Source organism: Chionomys nivalis, chromosome 21, assembly GCF_950005125.1.
Source record: "Chionomys nivalis chromosome 21, mChiNiv1.1, whole genome shotgun sequence".
Lineage (NCBI taxonomy): Eukaryota > Metazoa > Chordata > Mammalia > Rodentia > Cricetidae > Chionomys > Chionomys nivalis.
Window position 1 is genome coordinate 18,284,923 of NC_080106.1, and position 17,601 is coordinate 18,302,523.

General features: G+C 49.6%; 1 protein-coding gene across 1 annotated transcript in view; it reads left to right on the forward strand.

The window, feature by feature from the left end:
- Positions 1 to 15,205, forward strand: part of Zfhx3 (zinc finger homeobox 3) — a 244,580-nt gene extending 229,375 nt beyond the window's left edge. Inside the window, exons 9-10 of the mRNA XM_057753329.1 lie at positions 96 to 5,543; positions 9,213 to 15,205. Of these exons, the coding sequence (XP_057609312.1) occupies positions 96 to 5,543; positions 9,213 to 10,885 (7,121 nt within the window). The 3' untranslated portion in view covers positions 10,886 to 15,205. The remainder of the gene's footprint in view (positions 1 to 95; positions 5,544 to 9,212) is intronic.
- The last annotated feature ends 2,396 nt before the right edge of the window (positions 15,206 to 17,601 follow it).

Below are 17,601 nucleotides of genomic sequence, written 5' to 3' on the forward strand. Positions count from 1 at the left end.
CCTGGCTAGATGAATGGCCCTGAGTGCCACCCTGGGAACAAAGCCTTCTTTCTCTTTGGGCTTGACATGTCTTTTTTTTTTTTTTTTTTAAACAGAAACCTCAGAGGATCTGGGAAAGAACATCTTGCCGTCTGCAAGCACAGAACACAGTGGAGATCTGAAAGCCTCCTCTGCCGACCCCGGTGGTGCGAGAGAAGACACGGGCTTCCTCTGCTGGAAGAAGGGGTGCAACCAGGTTTTCAAGACCTCTGCCGCCCTCCAGACCCACTTCAACGAGGTGCACGCCAAGAGGCCGCAGCTGCCTGTGTCGGATCGCCACGTGTACAAGTACCGCTGCAACCAGTGCAGCCTGGCTTTCAAGACCATCGAGAAGCTGCAGCTCCACTCTCAGTACCACGTGATCAGGGCTGCCACCATGTGCTGCCTTTGCCAGCGTAGTTTCCGGACTTTCCAGGCCCTGAAGAAACACCTCGAGACAAGTCACCTAGAGCTGAGCGAGGCTGACATCCAGCAGCTGTATGGCGGGCTTCTAGCCAACGGGGACCTCTTAGCAATGGGAGACCCCACCCTGGCTGAAGACCACACCATTATTGTTGAAGAAGACAAGGAAGAAGAGAGTGACCTGGAGGATAAGCAGAGTCCAACAGGCAGCGATTCCGGGTCAGTACAGGAAGACTCAGGTTCAGAGCCAAAGAGAGCTTTGCCTTTCCGAAAAGGCCCCAACTTTACCATGGAGAAGTTCCTAGACCCTTCCCGCCCTTACAAGTGTACCGTCTGTAAGGAGTCTTTCACTCAGAAGAATATCCTGCTGGTGCACTACAACTCTGTCTCCCACCTGCATAAGTTAAAGAGGGCCCTTCAAGAATCGGCAACCGGCCAGCCGGAGCCCACCAGCAGCCCGGACAACAAACCATTTAAGTGTAACACTTGCAATGTGGCATATAGCCAGAGTTCCACACTGGAGATCCACATGAGGTCTGTGCTGCACCAAACCAAGGCCCGAGCAGCCAAGCTGGAAGCGGCAAGTGGCAGCAGCAGCAGCAACGGGACTGGGAGCAGTGGCGGCGTGTCCCTTAGCTCCTCCACGCCAAGTCCTGTGAGCACCAGCGGTGCTAATGCCTTTACCACCGCCAACCCAAGCAGTGCTGGCATGACTCCAGGCTCCAACCTGCTGAGCCAGGTGCCCACTGAGAGTGTGGGGCTGCCGCCTCTGGGGAATCCCATCAGTGCCAACATCACTTCCCCTGCAGAGCCCAAGGAGGCCAACCGGAAGAAGTTAGCGGATATGATTGCTTCTCGACAGCAGCAACAGCAGCAGCAGCAGCAACAGCAGCAAGCACAGACATTGGCCCAGGCCCAGGCTCAAGTGCAGGCGCACTTGCAGCAGGAGTTACAGCAGCAGGCTGCCCTGATTCAATCTCAGCTTTTTAACCCCACTCTGCTTCCTCACTTTCCCATGACCACAGAGACGTTGCTCCAGCTGCAGCAGCAGCAGCACCTGCTCTTCCCTTTCTATATCCCAAGCGCAGAGTTCCAGCTCAATCCGGACGTGAGCCTGCCTGTGACCAGTGGGGCTCTGACACTGACGGGGTCAGGCCCAGGCCTGTTGGAAGATCTGAAGTCTCAGGTCCAGATCCCACAGCAGAGCCACCAACAGATTCTGCAGCAGCAGCAGCAGCAGCAACAGCAGAATCAAGTCTCTCTTTCCCAGAGTCATTCAGCCCTCCTTCAGCCAAGCCAGCACCCCGAAAAGAAAACCAAACTGGCCATCAAAGAAAAGGAAAAAGAAAGCCAGAGAGAGAAGGAGGGGCCGGAGGGGGTAGAGGGTAACACAGGACCAAAGGAATCACTGCCAGATGCCTTGAAGGCCAAAGAGAAGAAAGAGTTGGCACCAGGGGGTGGTTCTGAGTCGTCTATGCTCCCTCCACGCATCGCTTCGGATGCCAGAGGGAATGCTACCAAGGCCTTGCTGGAGAACTTTGGCTTTGAGCTGGTCATTCAGTACAATGAGAACAAGCAGAAGGTACAGAAGAAGAACGGAAAGACAGAGCAGGGCGAGAACCCGGAGAAGCTTGAGTGTGACTCCTGTGGCAAGCTCTTTTCCAACATCTTGATTCTAAAGAGCCATCAGGAACATGTGCACCAGAACTATTTTCCCTTCAAACAGCTGGAGAGGTTTGCCAAGCAATACAGAGAGCACTATGACAAACTGTACCCGCTGAGGCCGCAGACTCCAGAGCCGCCGCCCCCGCCGCCACCCCCTCCTCCGCCCCCGCTTCCGGTGGCGCCCCCCCAGCCAGCTTCTACGCCAGCCATCCCGGCATCCGCGCCACCCATCACTTCACCCACCATCGCTCCGGCCCAGCCCTCCGTGCCTCTCACCCAGCTCTCCATGCCGATGGAGCTGCCCATCTTCTCCCCGCTGATGATGCAGACGGTGCCGCTGCAGACTCTGCCAGCTCAGCTGCCCCCTCAGCTTGGCCCTGTGGAGCCTTTGCCCGCCGATCTGGCCCAGCTGTACCAACATCAGCTCAATCCGACCCTGCTCCCGCAACAGAGCAAGAGGCCACGCACCAGGATCACCGATGACCAGCTCCGCGTGCTGAGGCAGTATTTCGATATTAACAACTCCCCCAGTGAGGAGCAGATAAAAGAGATGGCGGACAAGTCTGGCTTGCCCCAGAAAGTGATCAAGCACTGGTTCAGAAACACTCTGTTTAAGGAGCGGCAGCGTAACAAGGACTCCCCGTATAACTTCAGCAACCCACCAATCACCAGTCTGGAGGAGCTCAAGATCGACTCCCGGCCCCCATCGCCAGAGCCCCAGAAGCAGGAGTACTGGGGAAGCAAGCGGTCGTCGAGAACAAGGTTTACCGACTACCAGCTCAGAGTCCTTCAGGACTTCTTCGATGCCAACGCTTACCCGAAGGACGATGAGTTTGAGCAGCTTTCGAATTTGTTGAACCTCCCCACCCGTGTCATAGTGGTGTGGTTTCAGAACGCCCGGCAGAAAGCCAGGAAAAATTACGAGAACCAGGGAGAGGGCAAAGATGGAGAGCGGCGCGAGCTTACGAACGACAGATACATTCGAACGAGCAACCTGAATTACCAGTGCAAAAAGTGTAGCCTCGTGTTTCAGCGCATCTTCGATCTCATCAAGCACCAAAAGAAGCTGTGTTACAAGGATGAGGATGAAGAGGGGCAGGATGACAGCCAAAATGAGGACTCCATGGACGCCATGGAGATGCTCACCCCCACCAGCTCCTCTTGCAGCACCCCTATGCCCTCCCAGGCGTACAGCACCCCAGCGCCCTCAGCTGGCACAGCTCCCTCTGCGTTCTTGCAGCTCACCGCGGAGACGGACGAACTGACCACCTTCAATTCGAAAGCAGAGGCGAGCGACGAAAAGCCAAAGCAGGCCGACCCTCCCAGCGCACAGCCAAACCAAACCCAAGAGAAGCAAGGACAGCCAAAGCCAGAGGTGCAGCAGCAAGAGCAGCCCGAGCAAAAGACTAATGCACCTCAGCCCAAGCTCCCACAGCTGGCTGCCCCCTCCTTGCCGCAGCCGCCTCCACAAGCACCCCCTCCGCAGTGCCCCCTCCCCCAGTCAAGCCCCAGCCCCTCTCAGCTCTCCCATCTGCCCCTCAAGCCCCTCCACACATCAACTCCTCAGCAGCTGGCAAACCTACCTCCTCAGCTCATCCCCTACCAGTGTGACCAGTGCAAGCTGGCGTTCCCATCCTTCGAGCACTGGCAGGAGCATCAGCAGCTTCACTTTCTGAGCGCACAGAACCAGTTCATCCACCCACAGTTTCTGGACAGGTCGTTGGACATGCCTTTCATGCTGTTTGATCCCAGTAACCCCCTCCTGGCCAGCCAGCTGCTCTCGGGGGCCATACCCCAGATCCCCGCCAGCTCGGCCACTTCTCCTTCCACGCCGACCTCCACGATGAACACTCTGAAGAGGAAGCTGGAGGAGAAGGCCAGCGCGAGCCCGGGCGAGAACGACAGTGGAACGGGCGGAGAAGAGCCTCAGCGAGACAAGCGCCTGAGGACGACCATTACACCAGAACAGCTGGAGATTCTCTACCAGAAGTACCTGCTGGACTCAAACCCAACTCGGAAGATGCTGGATCACATCGCCCACGAGGTGGGCTTGAAGAAGCGCGTGGTCCAGGTGTGGTTTCAGAACACCAGAGCCCGGGAAAGGAAAGGTCAGTTCCGGGCTGTGGGCCCAGCACAGGCCCACCGGAGATGCCCGTTTTGCAGAGCACTCTTCAAGGCCAAGACTGCCCTCGAGGCTCACATCCGGTCCCGGCACTGGCACGAAGCCAAGAGAGCTGGCTACAACCTGACCCTGTCCGCCATGCTGTTAGACTGTGATGGGGGACTCCAGATGAAGGGAGATATTTTTGATGGAACTAGCTTTTCCCACCTCCCCCCAAGCAGTAGCGATGGTCAGGGTGTGCCCCTCTCACCTGTGAGCAAAACCATGGAGCTGTCCCCCAGGACTCTTCTCAGTCCCTCCTCCATCAAAGTGGAAGGGATCGAAGACTTTGAAAGCCCCTCCATGGCCTCGGTTAATCTGAACTTCGACCAGACAAAACTGGACAACGACGACTGCTCCTCTGTCAACACCGCAATCACAGACACCACGACGGGGGACGAGGGCAACGCCGATAACGACAGTGCGTCGGGAATAGCGACCGAAGCCAAATCTTCTGCACCCAACGAGGGCTTGACCAAAGCGGCCATGATGGCGATGTCCGAGTACGAAGACCGACTGTCGTCTGGTCTGGTCAGCCCAGCCCCAAGCTTTTATAGCAAGGAGTATGACAATGAAGGTACCGTGGACTATAGCGAAACCTCGAGCCTCGCAGACCCCTGCTCCCCAAGCCCCGGGGCAAGCGGGTCTGCAGGTAAATCTGGTGACGGCGGGGATCGACCCGGGCAGAAACGTTTTCGCACCCAGATGACCAATCTGCAGCTGAAGGTCCTCAAGTCGTGCTTCAATGACTACAGGACACCCACCATGCTGGAGTGTGAGGTCCTCGGCAATGACATTGGACTGCCAAAGAGAGTTGTTCAGGTCTGGTTCCAGAATGCCCGGGCGAAAGAGAAGAAGTCCAAGTTAAGCATGGCCAAGCATTTTGGTATCAACCAAACGAGTTATGAGGGACCCAAAACAGAGTGCACTTTGTGTGGTATCAAGTACAGCGCGAGGCTGTCTGTACGCGACCATATCTTTTCCCAGCAGCATATCTCCAAAGTTAAGGACACCATCGGAAGCCAGCTGGACAAGGAGAAAGAATATTTTGACCCAGCCACCGTACGTCAGTTGATGGCTCAGCAAGAGCTGGACCGGATTAAAAAGGCTAATGAGGTCCTTGGACTGGCAGCTCAGCAGCAAGGGATGTTTGACAACGCCCCTCTCCAGGCTCTTAACCTTCCTACCACGTATCCAGCGCTCCAGGGCATTCCTCCCGTGTTGCTCCCCGGCCTCAACAGCCCCTCTTTGCCAGGCTTTACTCCATCCAACACAGGTGGGTCCTTCTCCAGGTGATTGTTTTCAGAGTTCGGTGGGCGGACGCTCAGTTTCATAATGAGGTTACCAACGCTCTGGGTGGTGGTCACGTAGGAGGCTTGCCTCTCTAGTCCCCTAAAGGCAACACAGTGGCAGGTCCTATTGTAGTTCCCATCCAGCCATGTATGCTCCCCTCTCCCCCCGTGCCAGTGGGTACTTGGATTCCCTGGACTCTCCTGTGCTGCAGTGGAAGTGCCCACTTGGGAGGATGTCCTCTGACATCATTCTCAGGGTGCCCGTTGCTAAGAAACATCTGACATACTAATTTCCAGGGAATTTCCAACCTTGCGGTCATATGATCCCACGTAGGTAATTGTTATAAATAGAAGACCAGGGAATTGACTAGCTGAGACTGTATTGGCCCTGGTAGCAGCTGCCTGGAGAGACCTGGAATCAACCCCTTATCCTCATGCGTGTAGTCCCACACACCTTTCGAGAGCAGGAAGCCGCTCATCATGCTGGGTGCTTCCTTCACTGGTTCTCTTCTGTTGAGAACAGCGTTAATCTCTCAGACAGGTGACTACTCTATGCTCCAGGGCTTCTCCGCCCTCACATTCTCCCATCCCTCACACTTGCTTGTCTGGCAGCACACACGTTTGCTGCTTATATGGACTCTTAAGGATGGGGACTTTTGCAGTTCTTTCGACAGACGTTCCTTTCTTGTTCCTCCTCATGTCTTCACCGGTCTTCGCAGCCCTCCGAAACTGGACCTTCTCCTCCAGCATCCTGCAAGAATTAGACACACTCTAGTGAGTCCCCTCTACAAAGGTCTATGCTAACCAGCCCACACACTAGACCCCCACAAGGCCGCCTTGTCTTCCCGAAGCTTGGGGCTTCAGTTGGCTTCCCTAGAGCAGTCCTAGTTCAATTAACCTAATAATGCCGGCGGTGCTTCACAGAGTATAAGCTACTGCATTCCTGCTCTCAGTTTCTTACCAAAGGGAACAAGAAAAGAAAGCATTAAGACAAAGGCTTTTGCATAAATATATCACGCAGACTGATGCTGAAGCCAGCAAGACATAAAAGCCAGGAAGCAAATTGCGGCAAGTGGTCAGACATTTGAGTGATCCTTGCAGCCTAGGGCACTGGCAGGAAGACCCAGCATATAATGATATAATGGCGTGAAAATAAGAGAATCGGGACCAGCAAGATGGCTCATTGGGTAAGAGCACTTGCCGTGCAAACCTGATGGCATGATTTTGATCATCAGAATGCACACACACACAGAGTCTGATGCATTGGCACACATCTGGAATCCCAAGAGTCCAGATGAGAACTGGAAACAGAAGATTTGCCTAGAAACATATGGGCTAGCTAACCTGGAAATAGCTGGGCAGACATAAGAGAGACCCTGCCTCGACAGGGCAGAAGGTGGGAATTCATTCCCAAAAGATGACCTTTGGCCTTGACGTACCCACCATAGCACATGAACACCTCCCGACAACAAAAGTTTTAAGGTAGTCTTAGAATGTCTATACAGATGGGAAATCTGAGGCCCAGAGAGGTCAAGACCATTCAGCAAGCCACGGGGCAGTAGGGAGGGAGGGGGAGCCAGAACTCCCACCCGCCCAGGCCTCTGGGCTCCCAGTGCTGGGTGCTCTTCCACAGCACCCAGTACGAGCCAAGTCAGCCAGCAAGTGTAGGTGCTGCCTAGGTTCTGACCACTCAGTGAACTGGACAAACAAAGCTGTCCTCCTCCTCAGGGCAGCCAGATGTCCCCCAGCTATAAGCACCTCAGCTACTGCAGCTCGCAAAACACTGGACCTGGCATGGGAGGGAAGGAGCTTGGGTTCACCAAGCAGTTACCGCATGCCAGGCCTGATGCTAAGGTCTTTTCTTGTGGCCATTCATGCGGCCCCTGCCATCTTCTACTATAGAAGGCTGAGGTTCTAAGGAATCTCCTAGGGAACCAAAGGTCACACATCTGATGTGTGTCAGCTGCCATCCACACAAGGTCAGTCCAACTCCACAGTGACTGAGTTTTAGGGGGATGAAGTACCTGGCCCAGTTCTGATCTTACAGATCAGAAACCCAGCGTTAACGGCAGTAGAGTGTGAGTCCAGCCAGTACGGAGCCGGATAAACAGCAGGGCTTCAGGGAGTGTTCCTTAAAGTGTAGAGCTCTTGGTAGTCCATCAGTGGAACACACGTAAGGCCTTCTGACCTGAACCTTTCTTTCTCTTGAAAGTGGGAAGCCATGGCTGTGGGCCAATCCACAGACATTCCTATTGGCTCTGGTCCCAGACCTCAAACCTGGAGCAGGCCCCCTGCCTACTGGCACACAGAAAACCGTGCCCTAAGCTCGGAGCTTATAACCCCCACTCTGCCTCACTTGTACCAGCTCATCCAACAAGCCTTGAACTTTTCTCAGTTGCCAGTCGCATCTTCTCACCCAGCCTCCTTCCCTAGTGTACATTGAGGAAGTCGGAGTTGCCCTCAGTGGTTGTACTGAGAGAAGTTTGGGCTCTCTTGGGATTAGCAACAAGAAGCAACCTTGTTACTCCTGTAATATGGAGGTTTTGATACACTGTATCATTCAAGTTGGAAATGAACAGTTTTCATCCATGTCTGGGCTGCAGAGTCCTCCCCCTCCCCCATGAAGACAGTGTTGTTTCGCAACCTCTGCCTCAGCTTTCTGGGAGAAGGCAGTCCTGCTCCAATACTAAGGAGCGGCGATGTGTGAACACCGTCTAGTTTTTCAGCTGTGGTAAATGTGGAGGTGTTCCGAGGTCTGTTGTCTGCGCCTTTTCTCAGCATTATGCATTGTCCAGTGAACGCTGCCTCTTTCCGGCACATGCTCTCTTAGACCCTGGCGTGGGTAATGCTTCTGTACGTAGTGATAGATTGGGATTGAGCAAGATCAAAGATAGAAAGGACCATACTTTGGCTGGCCCCAGTGTTACAGTTCCATGATCACGAGTAAGCAAAAACTGAGCACCGGGTAGGATGGGCCCGCATCCCTTGGGAGCTGGGAGTATCACTCTGAGTGTCTGCAACCCTGCAGGCCCTGTTACGTACTGTTGACACAGAGGCAAGAGCAAGTGGTATGTCTTGCTGCACAGACATACTGAACCAAGGCGCTGGACCGATTTTTTCCTGAGCGAGTTGTTTCTCATTCATCTTCTCTCTGCCCTCCTAAGGCATCCACTCAACTGCCATGGTGCAGGATGAGGACATGTGCAGAAAGTGTGGTGCTTGTTCTTGTGGCCTTGGGGCCCTGCCAGGAGTTCTGCTTTGGCTTTCCCTCTGTGGCACTTTGGTAATGACTTTCAGTTTACATGAGTCCCCAGTTGCTAGAAGCCAGTTTGGGGACCTCCAGGCGAATTTGTCCTAGACAAATTGAATGGTATCTGGAAGTACATGGCAAGGAAGAGGTGAGCTAGTAAGTGTTGATATTGGGCGTGGAAAAGTCCAGAAGCTGACCCAGGTCTGTGTCTTGGTTAACATGCTTGGTCACCTAACCCTGAGCATAGCAGGGTACACCTGTTGACAGCACTGGCTTTGAGAGGACCCTTCAGGTTTGAACATCGGTGACCATGCCCGAGGCACAAGTACAGCACCTTGAATGTGTGACTCACCGTTCAGAGTGACTGATCCGTGACTTTTCTTTCTGTCTCCATTCCTTTTAGCTTTAACGTCTCCTAAACCGAACTTGATGGGTCTGCCCAGCACAACAGTTCCTTCCCCTGGCCTCCCCACATCTGGATTACCAAATAAACCGTCCTCAGCTTCGCTGAGCTCCCCGACCCCAGCACAAGCCACCATGGCAATGGCCCCTCAGCAACCCCCACAACCCCAGCAGCCGCAGCCACAGGTGCAGCAACCTCCTCCGCCGCCAGCAGCCCAGCCGATACCCACGCCACAGCTTCCCCTGCAACAGCAACGCAAGGACAAAGATGGTGAGAAAGGAAAGGAGAAGGAAAAGGCACACAAAGGGAAGGGGGAACCCCTACCTGTCCCCAAGAAGGAGAAAGGAGAGGCCCCTACAGCGGCTACAGCTACCATCTCAGCCCCACTGCCCGCCATGGAGTACGCGGTGGACCCTGCTCAGCTGCAGGCCCTGCAGGCGGCCTTGACTTCAGACCCCACAGCATTGCTCACGAGCCAGTTCCTTCCTTACTTCGTACCAGGCTTTTCTCCTTATTATGCCCCCCAGATCCCTGGCGCCCTGCAGAGTGGGTACCTGCAACCTATGTATGGCATGGAAGGCCTGTTCCCCTACAGCCCTGCCCTGTCGCAGGCTCTGATGGGGTTGTCTCCAGGCTCACTACTGCAGCAGTACCAGCAATACCAGCAGAGTCTGCAGGAGGCAATTCAGCAGCAGCAACAGCAGCAGCAGCAGCAGCAGCGGCAATTACAACAGCAGCAGCAGCAACAACAACAACAACAAAAAGTGCAGCAGCAGCCCAAAGCAAGCCAAACCCCAGTCCCCCAGGGGGCTGCTTCCCCAGACAAAGACCCTGCCAAAGAATCCCCCAAACCAGAAGAGCAGAAAAACGTCTCCCATGAGGTGTCCCCCCTCCTACCGAAACCCCCGGAAGAGCCAGAAGCAGAAAGCAAAAGTGCGGACTCCCTCTGTGACCCCTTCATTGTTCCAAAGGTGCAGTACAAGTTGGTCTGCCGCAAGTGCCAGGCGGGCTTCGGCGACGAGGAGGCGGCTAGGAGCCACCTGAAGTCCCTCTGCTTCTTCGGCCAGTCTGTGGTGAACCTGCAAGAGATGGTGCTTCATGTCCCCACCGGCAGTGGTGGCGGTGGCGGTGGCGGCGGCGGCTCATACCACTGCCTGGCGTGCGAGAGCGCGCTCTGCGGGGAGGAAGCGCTGAGTCAGCATCTCGAGTCGGCCTTGCACAAACACAGAACAATCACGAGAGCAGCAAGAAACGCCAAAGAGCACCCTAGTTTATTACCTCACTCTGCCTGCTTCCCCGATCCTAGCACCGCATCTACCTCGCAGTCTGCCGCTCACTCAAACGACAGCCCCCCTCCCCCGTCGGCCGCCCCGTCCTTGTCCGCTTCCCCCCACGCCTCCAGGAAGTCTTGGCCGCCAGTGGGCTCCCGGGCTTCGGCCGCAAAGCCCCCTTCTTTTCCTCCTCTCTCCTCATCTTCAACGGTTACCTCAAGTTCATGCAGCACCTCAGGGGTTCAGCCCTCGATGCCAACAGACGACTATTCGGAGGAGTCTGACACGGATCTCAGCCAAAAGTCCGACGGACCGGCGAGCCCGGTGGAGGGTCCCAAAGACCCCAGCTGCCCCAAGGACAGTGGTCTGACCAGTGTAGGAACGGACACCTTCAGATTGTAAGCTTTGAAGATGAACAATTACAAATGAATTTAAATAAAAAATTAATAACAAACCAATTTCAAAAATAGACTAACTGCAATTCCAAAGCTTCTAACCAAAAAAACAAAAAAACAAAAAACAAAAAAAAAGGAAAAAAAAAAGAAAAAGCGTGGGTTGTTTTCCCATATACCTATCTATGCCGGTGATTTTACATCCTTGTCTCTTTTTTTTTTCTTTTAATATTAAAAAAAAGAAAACACAAATCCTACCCGTTACATTGTGTCCTTTTAAAGGTACTATTGGTGTGGGAAACTGAAGTCCGCAGGGCCTGCCTATTGTCGTTGGAGCTTAAACCCCTTGTATATTTGCCCCTTTTGAGAACTGCCCCACCTTGATAGCACAGAGGAGGCCGGCACGCGCTGTATGGGAAAGCACTCCGCCTTGTTACAGTTTTAAATGTCTTGCTAGCTTAGCACTCAGATACCAATGGCTTGCTAAAAGAAAAAAAAAAAAAGAAAAAGAAATGTAATGTCTTTTTATTCTCAGGTCAATCGCTCACACTTTGTTCTGTTTCAGAATCATTGTTTTATGTTTTTGTTTTTGTTTTTTTTTGTTGTTCCAGAAAAGATTTTTTGTTTTGCTTTGTTAATTTAAAAATGGGCAGAAAGTATTCAAGAAAAACAATGTGAACTGCTTTAGCTTTCTGGGGATTTTAAAGAATAGCTTTTCTGCTGAAGCCAATTTCAAGGGGAAAAGCTAAGCACTCCCACCTTCAGAGAAAAAAAAAAACCCACACAGAGTGTTGAGGACTTGTAGCTTAAAAAAGATGAGTTTTAAAAACTGACTTTCTGTATTTATGGTAGGTATGAGCATTTTTGGTGTTGAGTAGGTTGCGGCATTGGAGATGAGCTGAAGCAGTACAGTAGACTTAAACCCTTGGTGCGCTTAGCTTTCGTGTGGTCCAGCGACAGCTCCTCATTTGATGTCTTGTTCATCCCTAGTGGATAGATTGCAATCTGTTGCTTCACCTACGCTTCTTCCCCCTTTCCCCCCAACCCCCACCCCATCATCTCTCTCTTAAAGTGGCTGCCTTTCGTTTCTAGGAGGGTGGCTGCAGAATTATTTTATAAACCTAGAGAAAGCATTTCGGAGGACTCCAGAGGTCACCAGGGTCCTCACAGATTATTTTTGGTTGGGGAGCTGAGACTTTGGAAAGGCAGTTAATTCTAGTTACCTGCGTCTGGTAGCCCTGAGCGTTTAGCTTTTTATTTATCCTTCCTTTGCTTTTTCTTTGTGCCCCTCCTCTCTCTCTCTCTCTCTCTCTCTCTCTCTCTCTCTCTCTCTCTCTCTCTCTCTCTCTCTCTCTCTCTCTCTCTCCTTGATCTGTGGACTCTTCAAATATTCTTTTCTTGATCTAAAACATTCGTTTCAGTTTCTGTAATTGGGGCTATGTGCTTTTCTTTCTAAGAGGTTTTTGGCTAGAGATTTGGTTTTGGTTTTTGTGTTTGTGTCTTTTCTTTCCTCTCTCAGAAAAAGAAATTTCATGCTTTAAAAAAAAAAAAAACAATCCAAAGACACACCCTTTCACTGCTGATGCAGAAAAGGGGGAAAGGGTTCTTGTTACTTGAGAATTTGTTTCTGATTTAAACAAACAAGACTTAGTGTAATAAAAGAAAGTAACACAAAAGAGTTCCCAGGTCGTTGTGCGCTTCTTCTGCAAGCAGAGAGGCAACTGTTAATGACAATTCCAGATACCAAAAGACACATTTTTTTTTTTTTTTTACTTCAAAGTTTTGTCCTTGTATTAGGCAGTCTGAGCGGCGAGTGATCCGGAGTGCAGCCAACAAAGAACAGATAACAGTGTACAGTGAGCAAAAAAGGAACCATGTGCATCAGGCACTTGTGTTTCTGTTACTATCCATATCCCTATAACACAACACAACGCAACACACACCCATCTTCATCTTAAAACGGTCTGAACTTTGAAAGGAGAACTTTGTGCTGCTAAAACATAAGTTTTGAAGACAAATAGATGCTTTGCTGTTTCAGTTTCATAGCCAAACCCCAACAGACATAATCTCCCTCACCCCCAAAGTGCGAACGCCTCCCTCACTCTCTTCCTTATGTTTCAAAGGGAACTTTGAAGACTGTGAATCCAGGTTCCGTTGGCCACCTTCTGGGCTTCTTCCCCAGTGCTGAAGCCACTCATTGACTTTGCAAAAGACTGGAGCATTCCAAGATCTGAAATCTTTTCTTTTTTTCTTTTTCTTTCTTTCTTAGCCGGGACTATTTTTATGAATTTGTTTTTAGTTAAAGGAAGAGTAGATCCTGAACTGTTGTACATATTTCTAACTAGGCTGATGCACAGTGCAAATTTTTAATTTTTTAAAAGTAGAAATACTAAAAGAAAACCATCGTAACTATCAGTATCCAGTTGTAGCATAAGGTGTCAAAAACAAATACGCAAAACACTTACTGTTTTAAATAGCTATTTCCTTTTAACAAGAATTCTTGTATTTCTCCCTGTGTTTTGAGGTGAACACTTTTAAATTTTAAAGTTGTACAGTTTTTTGTTTTCCATTATTTTATCTTGTTTGTAACTCTATGAAATATATATATATATATATTTTTTGCCATTTAACTGTTGTATGTTACTGTGTCTGTATCTATAGAAAAATGTTTGTTTTTGGTTCTCTGTGTGATACGATTTAACAATTTAACACTAGCTTTACCTGCCATTCTGCTAGGTCTTCTTGAAAACTATTTTTTAAAACGATATTGCTTGGTAATAGTGCAATTTCTATCCTCCCCACCCCCAACCTCAAGTTTTTTTTTTTTTTTTTTTTTTTTTTTTGTAACTCTGCCAGCCCTTCCCCAATGGTTTTGTTTGTTCTATTTTGAGCTACTACCATCCTCCCTCTGTGAGGCAGAGTGACTGTCAGTGTTTCACTGTGCCATGCCTTGACCCATGGGTGGTTGGGTAGAATGGCTACTGCCCACCAGTGCCCCTCAAAGGAGATCTGTGAGGGTTTCAACCTGGAGTGGCTTGCGTACTGACCGCTTTCCTCTATGGCTGCGGCACCCACACGTTATGTTCATCAAAGAAGAAATTCTCAGCACTAACCCAGAAATAGCAAAGCAGTCAGTGATGGTGAAAATCAGCAGGCAAACAAGAGCCGGTCATAGAGTTGTGGCCTAGCAGCCACAGTGGCTGTGACCTGTAGCGTGACAAAGCATGCCTTTCCTACAGTGCTCAGCCGTTTAGATGCTCTCCCCTCAGGGAGTCTGCTCCTGTCTGCTGCTGGAGCAGGTAGCTGAGGAGACTGTCTCAACTCACTTTTAAAATTACTTCCTAACTTCTATTGGCACTTCGGTTTTTGGGTTTTGGTTTGTTTTTGTTGTTGGCGTTACTATCTCCCCACCCCCACCGCCCAGTTCATTCATGGTGTGACTTGGTGCTAGACACTCTTGGGCATGAGGCACCTGGATACCTGTCAGAATCGGAAGTTATTTCATCCATCCTTTCTCTATCCCTCCCATAAGTTTAAGAAAGGAAACACACACACACACTGCATCTAGGAAGTTGGGGTTTTTCTTAGTTTGCTTTTTTAGTTAAAAGCTATTTAAAAAGATGAATGTGGCCAAAGTGTTACACAATTGAAAATAAAATAAAAGAGGCGGCACATGATGAAACCTGAGTTATCAGGCATGGCAGGAAGTTGCAGGAGACAGGCAGTGACCCAAGCCAGTGCACTTGATGTTCATGGACATATATTTTTTTTAAATAATAAATTAAATTAAAGCATTTTAAATAGAAGCATAAAATTGAGTTGGTTGTTTGTTGGCGCTGAGATACTGCCCACTGTGAAACAAAGCTTTGACTAGTTTGTTTTGTTTGTTTACTTTCTTCAGGGGGGAGGGGGCAATTTTGGGTAGGAAAGAAAGCATAAATGAACGTGACCCTGAGGTAAAGAGGTATATGAACAGCCTTTGCAATGTACAAAAAAAAAAAAAAAAAAACCAACAACAAAAAAAAAAACACAAAAAAACAAACAAAAACAACAAAAACAAAAAAAAAATAGAGCAAGTGAAACCAAAAATGATGTTCTTGGTGTTTTTCTATAATGTAGTCTTGTTAGCTTTTTTGTTACTGTAACAACGCTGATCTCGAACTGTACCAAAATACATGGAGACTAACAGAACCACAAGGAACTCTCAAACTGAAAAAGAAATTTGTCACAAAACTTTGTTGTCATAGTTAAGTTGATTGTAGATGGTAATTGAATATACTCCTTTGAAAATATTTCATCAAGTATGTTTCCTGCTCATTGTGATACATTAAAAAATATGAGCAAAAGTTCTTGTCTGTTACCAGATTTGTGTGCATGGACGGGAGCATACACGGAAAAGATGCCCACAGCTGGGGAAGTGTAAATTTTCTCAATGTCTTAAGGCTGTGTGTGCCAAGTGTACTTATCCCAAGGTGCATGAGAAGGTACACAAAGCACAATTACTCTTCGGTGTCTTTGTACTGGTGTGTGTCTGGGCCAGAGCAAGCCGTGGAGAGTCCCTGATGCAGAGAGCCCCAGTAGTTAGTGTAGCTAGCTAATTTTTTTTAATGCAAACTTTACTATGAAAATTTAGGTACCAGTTCAACCTCAAGCAATGACATTTTGCTAATGGTCAGGAGAGAGGTAGGTTTAACTTATCTGAAGTAGGAATTGGTGGTCATGGCAGAAGGAAGGAGGTGGTGGCTGGCAGTTTCCGTGTCCTATGAAAGGGCTTGCTCAGCCTCTGGTAAGAGGATCCAAGGCAGCCCAAGCACAGTGGCCTCAATGATTCCTCCATGCGAGCAAGCGACTAAGACATGGCAGAGGCTCCTGATGGAAGCCTTCATTCTGCAGTATAACACTTAAAATCCATTAATGAGGAGCACATCTACGATTGGGCCCAAAGAGCTTTCATTCATCTCTAATTTATTAGGCACAGCTAATAATTTAAAGAACTCTAGCACCTGGGCTTGGGTACCACCACCAGCTACTTATGTCCTTACAAGGGGTGCAGTATCAGCTGCTGGCCAACAGGAACCTTGTTTTCTAAGGTGTTAAGCTAAGGAACCCCCTTCTGTTGGCCCCAGACATCTACTGCCAAGCAAGTCTTCCCCAACCCCTTGGGCTGGTGCAGCAGCCTTCAAGGGGCAGCAGTGATCCTATTAACTTACAACCTCAGTCTGCAGGTGTCACAAGCATTGGTTGGACTCAGAAGAAAGCTGCCTCTATGGCCAGTGCTCGAAGTTCTGTGCCAAACAAGTATGGCCACTGTCCCTAATGAAGTCCAGCTATTTCCCCAAGCATGAGACTTTTCTTTCTGATGTTGCTGACAAAGCATACGGCTGCACAGCTGTGTCCCTCATCTCTCCCTAACCCCATGAAACCATGCAGTACGATCAGAGTGGCTAAGAGCCAAAGCTGTCTCTGCCTTCGGTACTACTCTCTCTCTCTCTCTCTCTCTCTCTCTCTCTCTCTCTCTCTCTCTCTCTCTCTCTCTCTCTCTCTCTCTCTCTCTCTCTCTCACTTCGGGAATTCTGCAATAGCAAAGAGGCGCAAGTAAGGCAGTAAGGCTTCAGGATCACTCCCAAGTGGATATTAATTTCCTTGGAACTAATAGCCTTTAAAGAAAGTCTGGTACTTAGCCCCCCCGTAGACTAACGACTTTCTCACTTTGAGCAAGTTTAGAATATAAGTTACAAGAGTCAAACAGGGATGAGAGGTTTGTGCCCACTGCTCTGCAGCCTTAATTCTAGCAAGACAGACGTCCTCGTTCAACCTCCACATTGGTGCTGGGTGGACCAGACAAAGCTTGCACAGAAGCTAATGGTCTCCAGGCTGTCAAGGCAGAGGTCAAGTTCATCGTTCTCTACTTCATGCTAAGGGTGGGTCTTTTCTTTCTCACATACATACATACATACATACATACACAGATAGATGATAGGTAGATAAGATAGATATAGTGTGTGGGTTTATATGTAAATATTTTCTTTAGTTCTTTAAACTAGCAAGCATCATGTTTGGTTGGATTTCTGAGATGGGGGGAGGGAATCTTACTATCTAGCCTTGGCTGTCCTGGATCTCACTATATAAACCAGGCTAGCCTTGAACTTACAGATCTGCTTGCCTCTGCCTCCCAAATGCTGGGATTAAAGCAGCATATTTTGAAAATGTTTTAGCTAGTTAGGTTGGTTTCCTCTGTTTCTAGTTACTGGCAACAAAAGTAAATGAGGAGTTAGCCCTCCCTAACTATGGCTATTTAACCCAACTCTTGACCCCTATATCAATCTGAGAATGAAAGCTTCCAGATGAATCATGTTACTCTTGGGTCACTTCGGACTGAGAAGGAACTAAGAAAAGCAGCAAGTGAGCCCAGCTCTCTTGCTTTAGGACACTTGTTCTTCCCAGACTCCTGCCTCTTGGTCAACCACTCTCCTTTTATCCTTCACACCCCGCCTTGCCTTCTTATTTGTACGGCATTGAAAAACACTCTGTAAAATTACAACTTTTTTCTTGTATCTAGGGATTAAACTCAGGGCCCCGAACATTAACAGGCAAGTACTCTATACCAAACTACATAACCATTCTCAGATTACGTACTTCTTTGCTTATTCCTCAAATGACCTGTAAGTGGGTGAGATTTATCCCAAGAATCCAGGCTAGGTAAGGAGTGAGGGACAGCTAGCTGTG